Raw genomic sequence first — 17975 nt, 5'->3', positions numbered from 1 at the left:
GAACATAGACTGTTGACTACTGAATGTCACGTCTGGTTACGTGACTTCCACAAAGCATGAAAAAGTTTTTTTGAGAAGCCAGTACAGACTTTGCTTCAAACAGAAAGAACCAGATACTGCTGTCTCACACCCACTCGATTCTCAAATAAGTATCATATTTATCACCCTCCACACCTTCTACCTTATCCAACACTACAGGCTGCTTCCAAGGAGTTTTATCTAAAATCACATTGGAATCTCCTGGGATGAAAGACTTCCAAAGAAAGAGAAATGACTGTTTCTCATCTACTAGAATCTGAAACACAGAATACGAGCACTTGTCCAGTGCCTCTGGTGGAATCCCTGGTCAATCCATCATTAGAACTCAGGCGCTTCTAGTGCCCAGATTCAAATTACTAGACTGTCTCCTTCCGAAAACAGCAAATCCCCAGACATCTCTAGCACTCCATGAGATTACACAACACAAGCCACTGAGGTCAAATAAGTCTGTTTCCTTCTACACATCTTCTCCTCTAAGAAGCCCTTCTTCCTTTTTGATGATTGGGACTTTATCAAGCAATAGCAGATGTGCGGTTTCATCTGCTATGTCATAAAAGACTCCATCTTTTTTTTTTTGGAAGTTTCCATGCTGTCTCACCCTTATGCACTGATTTTTCAAAAACCTGCATCAAAGCAAGTGTTACCTAAGAATATTTGCTGTACAACATTTACACAGTTGTCACATCTTATGCACCATTGACTTATGCCTGGAAACATGTTCTGAGACTATTTAAAATGATTAACCCATATTCTTCAGGAGGTACATGGTTTCAATGTGCTTATGAAATTATTGTAAGTCAGAAATGGAAGTAGTATTTAAAGATGACCTACTGGAAAACTAAACAAACCTCACTCAAATGAGAGGCCATATCTGCTTCTTCCCAACCAGAGTCTCTGTGTGGTACAAAACAGAATCCACAGTTACCAAAACAGCTATGATCATCTTGGCAGCATGGAAGATGTCGTCAAAACCCTATCGTGTTGATTAAACATGATAGTGGTTAAACAGGCACCATGTAGAATGTTTGGCTTCTCCTGAAGCTCACTGGGGAGAAGCAGCTGTTGCCCTCCCAGATAAAGTGACATATTCTTGGAGAAACAGAGTCCTAATTAGATATAAAATAATCCTCTTACCATCCAGCTTGCCCCAAAACAAAAACACTGCTAGAAAATTTCAACATGTAATAAGAAAGAGGTTAAATCCATTTTGAATATAGTGATTGTCTCAGTTTCATGGAATATATTTTTCTCCTGCTTCACAAGTAGCAAAGAACCACTTTCAACCCATAGTAGGTGCAGTGAATTCACGTGCTTTCATTCAAGAGTTTCTTGAATATATTTACATAAAATGCATTAAAGAAAATGTCAAAGTTTTGTGTACTAGAGTTTATTTAATATCTAAGGTATCTTGAATGTATTTATACAAAAATACAGTAAATATCCAAGTTTTAGTTTATTTAATATCTGAAGTATCATATGGTACACTTAATCTTTATTTAAAAAAATCTACTTAGAGTAATATTTATAGGTAACAATGCATTTTAGCCACAAGTAGGAGAGCAACAGAGGAATCACAAAATCCCATACCCAAAACATTATAGTTCTAATTAAATACATTAGAATTTAATCTATATGAAAATATATTCTTCAGGGAATAAAAGTGGTTAAAACCATATGTCTAATTATACAGTTTTTTCATATTTATAGCTAGAGGTAAATACAATTTGTATAGCTCATAAACTAGTGAGATAGTACTATTGAAAGAATATAATAACTCAAGATAAAAATAATTATAAGAAAATCTAAGAATGAATCTAAGTAATTACATAATTAAAGCTATATAACCAATTCAGAGATTCAAAATTATCATTTTACCATGAGGTCACTGATTAAGTTTGTCTGGATCTTATATAACATAACATTCACTTATTCAATGTATTCAACAAGTAATTTTTGCATTCTCTCTATGCTCTAGGGAATGTGTTTGGCCCTAAGAAAACACTGTAAAACAAATCAGACGTAGACCCTGCCCTCACAGAGCTTACAGTCTAGTGGACAGACAGATGGGAACATAAGTTTCTGTAATACAGCATGAGAAGTGCTGTCCTAGGGCCTCCCATCCTAGAGGAAGGAACACCTAAACTGACACCTGTAGGATAAGGGGTGGAGGGAGGAAGAAGGAGATGGAAAGAGGATTCCAGGCAGAAGGAGGAGAACATACAAAGACCCTGAGGGCCAAGAAAATATAGTCTCTTCTAAAACAGTGGTTCCGAAACCAAAGATATCAGAGACTTGTTGGGCTAGAATGAAATTTTCACTCATCAATGCGGAAATGAAGACCAAACTGTTAAGTTTTTACAAAGATAAAGTTATTCAATTTCAATAATCGAGTTTAAGGCAGCCCCATTTTCTGGCATTAAAATGGCCCTTCTTTTATGAAATATCCATGATAATAGATTTTATATATGTATATATAAAATAGATGACCTTATTTTTAGAGCAGAAACTAGTGATGTATAGGTAGCCTTGTTGGTAAAGAATCTGCAGTGTAGGAGACCCAGGTTCCATCCCTGGGTTGGGAAGATCCTCTGGAGAAGGAAATGGCAACCTACTTCAGTTATTCTTGCCTGAAAAACCCCATGGACAGAGGAGCCTGGTGGGCTACAGTCCATGGGATTGCCAGAGTTGGACATGACTTATCAACTAAACCACCACCACAGTGACGTATAAAATCACTGTTCAAAGCATTAACTTATCAGAGGCATTTAACATGTTTAAAGAGATGGCATAAGGGAAACTATCAGAGGCATTTAACATGTTTAAAGAGATGGCATAAGGGAAACACCAAGCGATAAGGCTAAGGGGAAGGCAGGGAATTGGAGCCGGTGGAGAACCTTGGACTTTATCCCAAGAGCAGTGGGAATGATTTTAACCAAAGGAGTGAAACTTGCTTACATTTGTAAAAGATCACTCTGGGATATTATGTGTAGAACATGGGTTGGATGAGGCAAGATAGCAGAGAGGAGGATCAGTTTGGCAGCACTGTAATATCCCAGGAAGAAAGCAGATAAGAGCTGGTATTCAGGCTGAATCAGTGAGACTGAGTAGAAGAAGACTTCATGAAATAAACTTGGATAAGGAAAATGGGATGGTCAAGTTTGATGTCCAAGCTTTTGACTTGGGAAACTGAATCGATAATTGGGTTAATGAGAGTCCCTTGGACTGCAAGGAGATCAAACCAGTCAATTCTAAAGGAAATCAGTCCTGAATATACATTGGAAGGACTGATGCTGAGGCTGAAGCTCCAATACTTTGGCCACCTGATGCAAAGAGCTGACTCATTTGAAAAGACCCTGATGCTGGGAAAGATTGAAGGCAGAAGGAGAAGGGGATGACAGAGGACGAGATGGTTGGATGGCATCACCGACTCAATGGACATGAGTTTGAGCAAGCTCTGGGAGTTGGTGCAGGACAGGGAAGCCTGGTGTGCTGCAGTCCACTGGGTCTCAAAGAGTCAGATACGACTGAGCGACTGAATAATTGAGCTACAGATGGTAAGAGAATGAGCCTTTTTGTGTGTGTGTGGAGGAAGACAGCATGTTTGCTTTAGGATATGTTGAATTTGAGGTTTCTTTGTATTCAAAGGTCTTTTAGGCCAATTGTCTACATGGGTCTCATGCACATGAGAGAAAAAGCTGAACTTCATATGTAAATTTTACAGTCAAAAACGTGTAGATTGTAAATAAAACCATGGGTATGGATGAAATTTCCTGTCGAACATAGCATAAAGAAAGAGAACCTAAGATATGTTACTAAAGAGTTGGTAGGAGATGCACAACATAGAAAGAAGCCAGAGACAGAGTGGTTAGAGAGGTTGGAAGAGAGCCAAGAGAGCAAGGTACCTGGAAAACCAAGGGAAGACCATTTCCTGGAGGTAGAGTAGGTAATAGTGTCAGATGCTGCAGCAATCAGTTGCAAGGACTGGGGGATGCTCATGGAAAGTAGCAGCAAGCAAGCTGATAAAGACCTTGGGAAGGGCAGTGGAGGGAGTAGAAGCCAGATGACAGTGAAGGCATCTGCAGAGACAGGGAGGAGCTCTTTTATACAGTGTGGCAATAAAAGAAAGGACAAAATGGGCCAGCAACTGGGGTTTGAGAAAGTGATTCTTTGTTTTACGAACAAAGGGCAGACTTGCTCATGGATACTGTAGGAGCCACTTGATAAGGAGAGTTTGAAGACTTGTTGCAAGTGAAGATAATCAGTAGAAATTCAAATGCAAAGTGTTAACTAGCTTTAAAAAAATCACAATGTAGAGTTCTTTAAAGATGTGAAATATGGTGTTCCCCAAAGAACCCAGGATCCAGTGACAAAATTGTCAACGGATTTAAATATATGTCAGGATGTAAAATGATTCCAAGAAATTCTCTGAGGGAATCTCATTTAAACATATTTTTAAAGTCACATTTAAAAATATTATTTTAAACTATGGCAGTTTTAGCCCTTGTCCATAGAGGTCATACTCTTTAAATAATATGTATCTTTGAATAGTTGGTGGTAGAGAGAGCTTCTCCATCATGGTTGGCTGGCAGAGCCGCTGCAGCCCCATCAGTCTTCGAATTTTTAACCGACATAAATGTTTTAATGAGCAGGGATTCTCTAAAGTGAATGGGAAAAACAAGCAAAAAAATAAAAACAATATGAGTGAATGAACCTATAAGATACAGACTGCTTTAGAAGAATACTAAGCGTCATTCTAAAAAACAAGCATGCACATGTTAGTAACTGGTGACTTTAAGTAAAATTCAAATTGTAATTAAGCATTCCAGACCATTCCTCTAGAATGCAAGCTCCATGGAGGCAGGCATTTAGTGTGCCTCTGTGTCAAAAAGAGAACTTGACTTCTAGGGAGTGTTCAACTAGAATATGCTTTTTGTTTTTGTTTTTAACCTCGCCATGTGACATGTGGGATCTTCCTCCCTTGGGGATCAAACTCCCTGAAGTGGGAATGTGGAGTGGAATCTTAATTACTGGACTATCAGGGAAGTACAGAATATGTTAAATGAATGAATGGACTTGATTAAAGAAGGCAAATGCTCATATTTCTTTCTATTTATTTTTTAGAACTGAGTATTTTAGAGATATATTCCTTCACTTCTCTTCTCCCCTACCAATCTTTCTGATGAATAGTTACCTGTGAAACATCTGATACAGCTGATTCCATATGTCCATGATTCAATCTTAGGTTTGGTTCAGTGTATGATACCTAAAAATTTTATATTTTCCAAAACATCTGCTAATGTTATTCAAATAACTGATGTTAGTCTTTCTTTTCAACTCTTACTTTATCTCTAGTAACTTTATCTTTAGTATAATTACAGTACCTACATATTAATCCAGCAACAGGAGTGAATGAAAAGGCAGCACTGCCCACAGGCTTAGAGGTAAGCTCTGGACTCAGTCAGCTTGGATTAAAATCATGTCTCTTTCACTTAATAGTATTTGTGTTATCCTGGACAAGTTACTTAACCCCTATGGTCTCAGCATTCTCACCTGGGAAATGTGGATAACAATGGAACTTACCTCACAGGGCTGTTTAAATATCGAACAAATTAATTCATGTAAAGCATTAGAAAAGTGTTTGGTACATTGTAATCATTTGTGTCCATCCTAAAGGAGATCAGTCTTGGTTGTTCATTGGAAGGACTGATGTTGAAGCTGAAACTCCCATACCTTGGGCACCTCATGCGAACAGTTGACTCATTGGAAAAAACCCTAATGCTGGGAAGGATTGAGGGCAGGAGGAGAAGGGGACGACAGAGGATGAGATGGTTGGATGGCATCACCGACTCGATGGACATGGGTTTGGGTAAACTCCGGGCGTTGGTGATGGACAGGGAGGCCTGGCGTGCTGCGATTCATGGGGTCTCAAAGAGTCGGACACGACTGAGCGACTGAACTGAACTGAATCATTTGTGAATGATCACTCAATTCAATAATCAAAGAGATCGCATTTCTTGTTATATTTGCAGTTATAAATACTCAAATTATTTTGAAAAAAATTAAGACTGTTTTTCAAAAACTATTGAGGCAAAGTTATCATTACTAAAATAGACAGAATAAACCCATCTTTAAAAAAATTTATTTTTTCTTCTAACAAAGACTCTGCCCTACACATACCTGGAGAAATCCTGACATCCAGTGGTTAACTATGCTCATAGCAATCAATTGACTACACTCTAGTCGCAATGATGTGTCTGAAACAACTAGAAAACTTTTTGGTCTTATTCTTACTTGGATTTCTTTTCTAAAGTCACAAGAATTTGTCATTCTTTTCCAATACAAACACATGGACAATGTATTACTAATTAGAAGCAAAATCTGTTCTGTGACAGGAAGTACAGTAGTTTGGATAAAGAGCCTGTGTTTAAATGAGATGGCTGCTGCTGCCGCTGCTAAGTTGCTTCAGTCGTGTCCAACTCCGTGCGACCCCATAGATGGCAGCCCACCAGGCTCCGCCGTCCCTGGGATTCTCCAGGCAAGAACACTGGAGTGGGTTGCCATTTCCTTCTCCAATGCATGAAAGGGAAAAGGGAAAGTGAAGTCGCTCAGTCGTCTCTGACTCTTCGAGACCCCATGGACTGCAGCATGCCAGGCTCCTCCGTCCATGGGATTTTCTGGGCAAGAGTAATGGAGTGGGGTACCATTGCCTTCTCCGAAATGAGATGGACTAGAGTTCAAATCCTTGTTTTGTTATTTTTCTGCCTATAACTTTGGGAAATTAATTTATATAAGCCTTATGTTTTTTTCCTTTACAATCTCCAAAATATTTTAACTCTCATTGTAAAATATAGATAAAGCAACTGTACATATAGTTTCTTAAGTAATTATCAGGTGAACATCTGCAAACATCTCCTAGGTCATGAATAGAACTTGCCCAGTTATCCCAGAACTCCCTCCACAATCCATCCCAAACTTCATTCCTTCCTTCCCTGTAAGAAACTACTCTGGAAACTTTTATAGTAATCTCTTTCTTTACAGCTTCATTATCTTCGTGTGCTATCCCTAAACTATAATATTGACAGTATTTTTTTTTAGTTTGATGTGTTATTTTTAACTCTTAATCTGTGGGCCCTTCTCTCCATCCCCTTCTCTTTTTTTCAGTTAATCTTTAAGATCCAAAATGCTGTAGTTCTTCATCTGTCCTGCTTGATTTTGACTTCACTGCTAAGATGAGCTTTTATCCAGAAGGGGAACTAGCTTCAAGAATTTATAGAGTCCAGACTATTATGTAAATTCCCCTTAGCCTTAGTTTTTTATTTTAAAAAATTAGCAATGATAATACCTAACTCTTCAAGTTGTAGAGGTTCATGACATGCTTACATACACATTTCAGATACTTCATATAACCTTACCATGTAATAAAAATAACATAAAAATACTAGTAATTTAGCCTTTAAAATAGGTAAATTTATTAAGTGTTTTTAATGCTTTAGGCATTATGCTAAGCACCTTACATGTGACATCTCTTTAAATTCCCACAACAACCTTAAGAGGTAAATACTATGTAAGCCCCATTCTGCAGTGGGAAAACTTTGATATAAAAAGAATAAGTAACCATGTTCAAAGTCACACAACCAGTATGACTATCTTGGTCTTCGTATAGGAAATAAAAAATAAAAAATAAAAAAAAAATCCCCTCCCCTGAACAAAACAAAAATGATAGAATAAATTGTTGCTTGTTTCCATGAAATTATCAGCCCTGAATGACAGATGCACTATATAGCTCAGCAATTCTATACCAGGGCAAGAACAACGTTGCATCCTATTTGAGACCTATCTGATCTCAGAGGTCAATTTCTAGGCTCTGTCATTCATTAGATTCTCTGAGATTCTTGTTTTAGTTGCCACAAAGTCTATTTTATCATAGAACTCATTCCAGTGGAAGAGCCATGTGAGGAAAATCCAAGCTTACCGCCTAATGTGTGTTCAGCTGAACTAACAGTCTTTCTAGCCAGTCAAATCTCCACCGTTTCTGCCAATTTCTGTCTCTTGCTACCATGGTCAAAACAGTCCAAATTCAGATTATATATTTTAATGTATGAAACTCTGATTGAAACTAAGTGCCTAGATGAACATTTCTTTTTATAGAACTTTATATCTAACAAATATGGTATGTGAATCAGATAAACATTTCAATTTCATCTTTTTGACTATAAAATATAATCTACTAATTTGCATAAAATTTGCCTGATCTTAAAGAATGGGATGTTGTGGTTTTGTTATACCAGTGAAGACTGATTTAGGTGTATTAAGAGCGCCAGAATATTTAAACATATTGTCAGGTTCTAGGATGCTTCTTTAGCCTCCATAAAATTGTCCAAGTAGATTTTGAAACTACATTTTTCCAAACTCATATTTTGAAAGAGTAAATATTCCCAATTTATAACTTTTTTCTGGTTGCTATATGTATTTGGAGTAATTTTAGATGTATTTTTATTGAAACTTTTATAATATGATTAACTTTAATGATTATAACTAAGCTTTAACCTAGAAAATACAAAATGGCCTGCCTGTAAAACACTTTTCATAGTAGGAATTTGTCAGTAAAGACCCAGAGAGACTAAATCAAAAAGGATATTTTCATTAATTCCATTCATTCATTTATTCAGTATTTATTGAGTATCTACTGCTTATGAGGCATTATGCTAAGCCCTGAGAATACAAAAATAAGCAAAACAGATCCCTGCCCACATGGAGAATCCTATACCTTATGGTATTACAGAAGTTAACTTTTAAAAAGTGAGTTCTATTCAGAATGTTAATATAGTTATGGTATTATTCATTATACAATTAAACAATTGGAAAGTGTCAAGAAAAAGCAAAAAGTATCTTATATCAGAGGACGTATTAAGGATGATTTGAGAAAATAGATAATTCTGAAAATAAGGTAGCACTGAAAAAGTACCAAAACTGATATTAAGAAATTTTTCCTACATACATTCTCCATAAAAAATTTTGTAGGAAAAACTTTTGCTTTTACCTAGTATTTGACGGATTTCTGGCCATTCTCTCTGTACTTCTAGTGCAGATTTCAGTTTAGCACACAGAGGGATATAATCCATGTAATCTATTAATACACGAATAACGCTGCCTACCAAGTGCTTCATCCAGGGGACTGTAATAAACTCACAGAACTGAGAGAAGTAATAAAATTGAAGTTAGTAGTACTTTTAATATACTATATTCATAAACAATTTTGTTCTGACAAATTACTGCCTTTGCCTTTTTACATGAAATAAAAGTACTCTTCTTGTTATGAACAAAAAGCAAAGTAAATGATTTGCTTGTTTCTGTGAAACAATGAGCCCTGGAGCATGCATGGCTCTGAAGTAACAGTACTCAGCATAATGTGGAAGAACAATGCTATTTTCCACGATTCTTCTTCCATGTTTCTAGTCCCCAAATTCCACCAAATAAGCATAAGTTATTAATTGCATACATTTTCCAAATTTTTCAACATTTGGTTTCCAATTCAAGAAAACTACACTTTTGGGGGCCTGGTTTTATGCTTATTTCCCTATCTCATTGCAAACAAAAACACAATAAGAAGAAAAATATAAAAATTGGAGTTGATTTTTCTTTTCTTAGAACATCCCTAAATGAGCAAAATTAGGATGCTGACCCAATATGAAGAAGAGAAGGGTGTAACTCACCGGGTTATCTTTTATGACACAAGATGTCCATCCCGGCAGTACCTCTTCCTCTATCTCCGACCACACAAACGAGTTTCCAAAGATGTCCCCATGCATGCATTCAAAGCACATCTCCACCTGATAGCCATTATTCAGCAGGAGCCTGAGCATCACCTCGTCATTTAGGGCATACTGTATGGCACTGGGGAAACGAGTGTCATTCACGTGCATGAAGTAACAATTGACATTAGCTCCATGGGCAAGAAGTAGCCGAACAATTTCATGATTACTGGCCCTCACTGCCACCAGTAGACAGTTGAGGGGATCTAGGTTTGGGTCTGCACCTGCAGCCAGGAGGATTTCTGTGCAAAGGATATCATTATTGCAAACAGCAAAATAGAGTGCAGTCTTCCGTTCGTCATCATAACTCTCAGAAATGTGGTCAGAAAGCAGGCTATTGACATCAAAGCCATTTTCAATAAGCAGTTCTAGGCACTGTGCATTTTGTCCATCTGCTGCTGAGTGAATTGGTGTTAGCCCACTTTTCTGGATTGCATGTTTGGATGTTACTGGAATAAGATATTTCAATGCACTAAAAAAAAAAAAAAAATCAAATATCCACATGGCAGGAAGAAAATCAAGAAATGAAATACACCAGCTTCCGTGCTAGACAAGTGAATGCAATTTGATTAGTTTCCTTTATTTTCTCTAGATAACCTTACAAAAAACATTCAGTCTTTGTCCATAGACTTAGTACTATTCAGTTTAGTTTTGATTTAGCTTCCCAGTCCAAATATTTCTGCAGAACCTACTAGATCTTATATATTTGGTTCTAGAATTGTGATTCCTCAGGAACCCTCCCCATTTTTCAATTCTTCTCTGAACAACATACTATCTATAATCAATCAAGGCTACTTAATGAAGAAAATATAACAGAAAAGTAAGTCCACTCAATGTCACAGATGAATGCTTCATACTGTTGACCATTAATTAGAACCATGGAGTCACAGGAAATTAGAGCTGGAAGTCACCTTGGGCATCACTGAGTCCAACTCTTTTATTACCAGGAGAGCCATACGAAGTCTTGAGAAGTGAAATGACTTGTCCAAGGTCACACAGATGCAGAAGAGTAAGGACTAGAAGTTAGGCTTCTTGAATTCTTATTTGTTATTCCGCTTTCACTGCTCCATGAACAATTTATGCTTTAATATTGTCCATGTATATCCTCTCTACTTACTTGAACTTGAATTACTAGCAACAAGAAGAGTCTTTATTGTTTCATCAATCTTACATGAGTTCAATTGAGATAACTAACCACAGCTTGTATTACTAAGAACCTGTGATGAATAGCTGTGAATTTCACACTTGACTGATGAATTGGACATGTATGAGAGCCACAGGCAAGAGAACTTGATCTCTTGTGCCTAATTCAGAGCTACCAGGTGTGAATTTATGAACACTGGGAGTTAATCCAGGTAAACTTTAACAACATGTCACTTCGCATCAATTACTTGTCATTAGCCACTTAACTTAGCCAATGTCACCACTGAAAGTGATGAAGCCTAATGATTTTTGAATTTATGAAATACATTTAATTGCCAAAAACCATCCTTTCAAGGTGGGTAGTTTATTATGATTATAGATTTCTATTGATGTGTTGGTTGTGGCACATTTTGTGATTTTAAAATATATCTGACCATTTTCTTAAAGAAACCTAAATTTATAATGATACCTTTCTATTCAAGGATATATTTTACATTATAGTATCTGTTGATGTTGATAAAAATTGGAGTAATACAAATTTTAATCCTTTGCCAAGGGCAAAATTTTTAGAAGCCCCGTAGCCTTCTGTTAAACAGATTAAAAAAAAAAAAGGCACATTTGGGTGGCATGTGCAGAAGTCTACTTATAACTTTCTTCTAAAAGAAAATATCTTTTCATTTGAAAAGCAGTATAAATTCAATGTGGAAATTTTTTAAGGTATAAGAGTATAAAAAGAAGGGGAAAATCAAACAAACACATAGATATACAAAACTTGTGAACATTTTACCTTTTTCTTTTTGGGAGACATATTTAAGATTATACCATATATAAAAGTTTGTGTTTTCAACTTGAAGTGATCATGCTGTGGTTTATTACTCACAGGTAATGCCCCTCGTAGGCAGCTCGGTGTATAGGAAGATGCCCGGCTCTGTTAGGTATGTTTCCACTTCCTCCATATTCCAGCAGGAGGGCGATGCAGTCAGGATTGCCCCCTCCTGCTGCCTCAAACAACACCGATGCACCATCATCCGCCAAAGCAAGCACATCACCTCCTGGCAGTATAAAACATGCAGCAGAGTGATCACTGGGCAGATGTCAAGATCATCTCCTTAAAAATCACCTGTTGTTTTCCTTTCTGGTTAGGACTTAAAAATAAAGAATTAAGAACATCTGTGTTCTTAGCCTTTTCAATAAACAATCATGAAGCATGTTTCATTCTATTAGAAAATCTTTCCCTCATTGACATCTGAGAAATCAAGTCAATTTTCGTGATAGGAAAATGCTCCCTAAAAAAGGTCTAGTTAGACTTTTAAAGACAACAGTCAATGCTCTGTCCCATTTCAGCAAATGTTTATCAACTGTCTTGTATGTGCAAACACCATGCATGATCCAGCAGAAGATGGATGAATAAGCCTGACTATCTTAAATGGCTCAGAGGGGAAATGACACAAAATATCATCAAAGAACATAAATTATGTAATACTGAAATGTCATGAGGACCAGAAGGCATGATGTAGGGGAAAGTGGTCTGTTTGAATTATGGCTTTGTTGCTGACTGTGAGAGTTTGGGGCAAGCTACTTACTTCCATGAACTGCCAACTCCTTATCTGTAAACTATAGTAATATAGCTTCTTTCATATGGCTTATCTGATAATTAAATGAGTTGCATTGTGGGGGAAGTTCAAAAATGTTAGTCTCTTCCCTACAGAGGATCCTTGAGAATAATGTGGTCCTAGCCTTTATTTATAGATGAGGAAACTGAGGCCTAGGTGTTTAAGTAACTAGGCAAGGGGCAGACAATGGGTAGGCAGCGGAAACCAGTTTAAGAAGTTGGTGGTTGGTTTGGTTTAGTTGCTAAGTCGTGTCCGACTCTTGCGACCCCATGGACTGTAGCTCGCCAGGCTCCTGTGTCCATGAGATTCTCCAGGCAAGAATACTGGAGTGAGTTGTCATTTCCTTCTCCAGGGGATCTTCCCAACCCAGGAATTGATGCAGGTCTCCTGCATTGCAAGCAGATTCTTTCCCAACTGAGCTATAAGAAAAGCCCCAAGAAGTTGGTAGGTATCTCAGTTCCCGGTTCTGTAGTTGTATAAAGCACTTGGAGGTTTCATAGGAGGACAACATCACAGTCTGTTGAAGGAATTAGGAAAGTCTTCGGGCAGGAGGTGTCTTAAGACATTAACTTTGAATTGTGTTGGAGGGTATTTCAGATGAGGGCAAGGACCTGACCCAAACCCAAAAAGAGTGAATGAGAGGCATGTTTAGGAGTGTGTGTGTGTGTGTGTGTGTGTGTGTGTTACTTGCTCAGTTGTGTCAGACTCTTTGCGACTCCATAGACTATAGCTGGCCAGGCTCCTCTGTCCATGGGATTTTCCGGGCAAGAATACTGGACTGGGTTGCCATTCCCTTCTCCAGGCTATCTTCCCAGCACAGGGATTAAATCTGGGTCTCTTTCATTGCAGGAAGATTCTTTACTGTCTGAGCCTCAAGGGAAGCCCCCATGTTTAGGAATACTGCTAGCCTATTTAACAGGAGTACACGATACATATTAGGAGTAGTGAGAGATAAACCTGGGAAAATAATTCAAGATGGTACAGTGGGGACATGAGAATGATTCAGTAGGCAGAGGGGGGCCACCAAGGATTTTTTAAAATATTTATTTTATTTGGCTGCACCTGGTCTTAGTCTTCACTGTGGCATGCGGGATCTAGTTCCCTGACCAGGGATTGAACCCAGGCCCCTTGCATTGGGAACATGGAGTCTTAGCTACCAGACCACCAGGAAAGTTCCCCACAGAGGATTCTCCGAATAGTTTACTATAGCTGATCTTTAGGGAGAAGAGCTAAATTGTCATATGTAGTGTGGATTCTCAGGTGGAGAGACTGGGAACCAAGAAAATGGTTAAGAAACAATTATACTGGCCCAGGGAGGATGGAGGACACAGACCAGGGGGACTGCCAAGGTGAGAATGGGTGAGAGAGAGGGACGCCATAGCACCTGGAAACTGACTATACTTGAAAAAGAAGGTGATGGGGGAATGAGAGATAAAACCTAAGCTCGCAGTCTTGGCTGAGAGAAATTATTAAATCAAAAATGTGAAAGAAGAGGAGTACAATTTAGAAGAAGATGAGGTGAAACCTTGGTGAGCTGTCTAGGTGAAAATTTGACTGCCTCTAGAGATAGCCATCTGGAGAAGGCGATGGCACCCCACTCCAGTTTTCTTGCCTGGAAAATCCCATGGATGGAGGAGCCTGGTAGGCGGCAGTCCATTGGGTCGCAAAGAGTCGGACACGACTGAGCGACTTCACTTTCACTTTTCACTTTCATGCATTGGAGAAGGAAATGGCAACCCACTTCAGTGTTCTTGGCTTGAGAATCCCAGGGACGGGGGAGCCCGGTGGGCTGCTGTCTGTGGGGTCACACAGAGTCGGACACAACTGAAGCGACTTAGCAGCAGCAGAGATAGCCATCAGGGCCAGGCACTCAGATTTGTAGGTCCCCATGCATAGGTTCAAGTGAGTCGTGCAATAGGGGCCTAGTACGGGGGTTATTGAAGGATGGGGTAAAAATCTGATGCCCAGATACCTTTGGGAGAGGAAGAGGAGCCAGTGAGAGGTGGAGAAAAGGAGATCTGAGAGGCAGGAGAAACATGGTGCTTGTGCTCAGTCGCTCAGTTGTGTCTGACTCTGCAACCCCATGGACGGTAGCCCGCCAGGCTCCTCTGTCCATGGGATTTCCCAGGCAAGAATACTAGAGAGGGTTGCCATTTTCTCCTCCAGGGGATCTTCTGACCCAGGGATCGAACCCGTGTTTCCTGCATTGGCAGGCAGATTCTTTAGCACTGAGCCACCTGGGAAGCCCAGGAGAAACATCAGCCACATGCAATTCCTTTCCACGTACCTTTGTGGATCAGATGTTCCAACACATCACAGTGGCCATACTCGGCTGCGACACCTAACGGGGTCACTCCAAATCCGTCTTTTAGGTGGACATTGCCTCCACTGTTTAGTAGCAGAGCTATGATGTCTTTGCGGCCTTGTTTGGCTGCTTCATGCATTGCTGACCATCGCTTCACACAGGGCTGGTCAAGACTGGTGTTGTGTTTAAGCAGTGCAGACACCATGTCATAGGAGCCTCTTTTTATAGCTTGAAGATGATTTTTAAAAAGAACAGTCAACAGGAGGCATATAACATGAATCCCTTACATGGCACTAAACGAATTACCAGATTTAATATCAAGAGAGATATTAGTGACACCTTTTCTTGTATTTTCAATACCCCTCTGTTTCTCATAATAGGTTTCTCTTGAGGAGTGTAAGCATATAAGATGATACTGCCTTTTCTTTAAGACCCTGACCTGAGGAAGAGAAAGAGTTTCGTGGAAAACAGGATGCATGTCACTGAGTTAGGATACTTTGTGTACTCTTTCTAAACTTCCACTTCATTGCCAAGATGAAAATAATACCAACTTTTGCATCAGTTAAATAAATAAATTAAATAATGTATGTAAAATGCTTAGTATAGAGTAGGAGCTCAATAAATGATAACATTATTATTATGATGATTTCCTCACTTCTAGGATCATGGAGCCACCTGTGCAGATAATGTTTATCAAGTTTTTCTCCCTCTAGAAAGAGTTTTTTTCCCACCAAAATAGGAAATATTAAATGAACATTTCTTTCCCATACTCTTATGAGATGTTAGCAACAGGAATGTTTAGAATCCAGGTAGGTCAATTGTTCTTCTTACAGGTGAAGTACATGACAGCTGATGTACTATGTTTTCTGAGGTTCAGTAAATCAGATATCTCTCTCCCTCTCTTATCTTTTTCTAGTAGCTGAAATTACACTGTTAAGTCTTTTTCTCTTTCGGATTGTTAATGGATTCTCCTAGGTTAGATATAAATATTTCTCCAAGATGTAATGCATTTTCCTCTGATCAGTATGTAAAATCTTAATAAGAAACAAAGCAGGATGAAGGTTACTCTCTAACACTTATTCATTTGTTCATTCTTTCATTCAGTTAATATGTGCTGGCTATATGTAAGTGTTAGTCATTCAGTCGTGTCTGACTCTTTGTGACCCCGTAGACTGTAGCCCCCTAGGCTCCTCTGTCCATGGGGATTCTCTGGGCAAGAATACTGGAGTGGGTAGCCATGCCCTCCTCCAGGGGATCTTCCCAACCCAGGGATTGAACCCAGGTCTCCTGCACTGCAGGCAGATTCTTTACTGAGCCACTTGTTAGGTACAGGGGACAGCAGGAAAAAGACAGACATGATTCTCACTTGGGGAGTTTGCCTCCTGGGGGTGAAGGCTATATTGCCTTCTGTTTGAATAAAGATTCAAAGTCTGGGCCTTTGCTGGGAAAGACAGAAGGGGATGTGGGGGCACACGGAACATGCTGGGCAGGTAAGAAGCCGAAGGTGGAAAGGCTCTGAGGCCGAGGCAAGAGAAATGGCTCAAAAAGGCAGAAAAGGAGGATGAGGACAAATTGTCTATTTCACTAGGAGGCAAGCAAGCCATCACTGCAGCGAAACTTCAGTTTTTCTCTTGCTCACTGTCTGAAGCAGAGTCTGTTGACAAATGCCTTTCTCTGAATCACCCACCTGCCACTGGCAGCTCTAATTACAGTGAATTACCTCATCCTCGCTGGTGCTCTTGCGAAGCAAACATCGATAACTTCAATGAAATAAGAGATAATGTGCCCTCATTTATCTTCTTGCTCCTATTCCATTTTTTAGAAAAAAATGTAATAAAATAATGAACCTCTTGTTTTATGATCTGTTTTCCTTTTGTCTGACTCAGGGAGCATGTTGATTAGAGATACTAGCATTTCTTCAAGAAAATAACAGCATATATAAGCCACACTCAACCTGAAATAACTAAAAAAATAAAACTTTACTTGTAGTTCAGTTTTTGGAACTAAGAATATATTTTATTTCTCACAGAAATAATAATGAAAATCATGGGGAACCCCTCTTCCAACCTAAACCGTGAAGACATCCTTAACCAATAATTGGCTAAAATACTGAAAACTAACAAGGTACAATATGTGTGTAATGTAGCTAAGTAAAATACAAATTAAATAATTTATGAAGTAAAGAATATATTTCACCTAATATATGTATCTTTATATGCTTAGAGGAGAGCAAGCCTCAGTTGAAGAGCTAGGGAATTTAAGGGGGTATTTTGCATAGGTTATAGGCACTTTTGAACACTTTATAGTTTGCTGGCACTTTTCTTTCTTTAAAAAAAATTCTGTCATTTTCTTTCTGGATATATGTGTGTTGCCCATCCAGTTCCAGCTCAGTCGCTCAGTCGTGTCCTACTCTTCATGAGTTTTGCCCATATAATTTACTTAATATCTTCAGTGATCATCTAACTCATATGACGTACCAATAGAGATTTTCTTCTGCAGTACCTAGACAAAGATTGGAAGACTGAAAGAGGAGATGGAGTAAAGAGGATATATACTGATTTATGAGAAAGAAAATGAAATAAAATTAACTGAGCTGTGAATGGCACCATGTTTTGGGAAAGTGGAAAGCAGAGGAGCTGAGCTGTTGTACCAGACAGTTCCCTTGGCTTCCTCTGCACCCTGGGACCCTCTGACCGGGACAATCATGTGACTGTCCTACTGGAGAAAGGCGACACCAAGTTTAGAGGGATGGGCTGAGAAGGAGTCTGTGTGCAAAAAACACTTAATAACTATCAGATCATCACAAATCAGATATCTACACTCAGCAAGTAACTGTATAACAAGATTGTAATACATCAAAGTATCATAAGTAAGGGTCAGATGGCTGCTGGGGGACCAAAAGTGAATTTATTTTTTTCTTTCTAAAGGATATCTCTAGTGTTAAAGAATCTGCCTGCCAACACAGGAGACACAAGAGACACAGATTCAGTCCCTAGGTTCAGGGGATCCCCTGGAGTAGGAACTGGCAACCCACTCCAGTATTATTGCCTGGAAAATTCCATG

General features: G+C 38.8%; 1 protein-coding gene across 16 annotated transcripts in view; it reads right to left on the bottom strand.

Moving 5' to 3' along the window:
• Window positions 1–1410: 1410 nt before the first annotated feature.
• ASB15 (ankyrin repeat and SOCS box containing 15) overlaps window positions 1411–17975 on the bottom strand; it is a 57543-nt gene continuing 40978 nt past the window's right edge. For 9 of the 16 annotated variants that reach the window (XM_081534110.1, XM_081534113.1, XM_081534109.1 and 6 more), the window contains 5 exons: window positions 14895–15140; window positions 11875–12046; window positions 9753–10323; window positions 9080–9233; window positions 1411–4695 (listed from right to left, as the gene is read on the bottom strand). In XM_081534110.1, the coding sequence (XP_081390236.1) occupies window positions 4523–4695; window positions 9080–9233; window positions 9753–10323; window positions 11875–12046; window positions 14895–15140 (1316 nt within the window). In that variant the 3' untranslated portion in view covers window positions 1411–4522. The remainder of the gene's footprint in view (window positions 4696–9079; window positions 9234–9752; window positions 10324–11874; window positions 12047–14894; window positions 15141–17975) is intronic. The other 7 variants (XM_081534120.1, XM_081534119.1, XM_081534117.1 and 4 more) reach the window with 2 other exon arrangements.

The sequence above is a fragment of the Giraffa tippelskirchi genome, chromosome 10, assembly GCF_054371585.1.
Source record: "Giraffa tippelskirchi isolate mGirTip1 chromosome 10, T2T-mGirTip1v1.2.pri, whole genome shotgun sequence".
Taxonomy (NCBI): domain Eukaryota; kingdom Metazoa; phylum Chordata; class Mammalia; order Artiodactyla; family Giraffidae; genus Giraffa; species Giraffa tippelskirchi.
The sequence above is the reverse complement of the archived record's forward strand: the minus strand, read 5'-3'. Positions and strand labels throughout refer to the sequence as shown.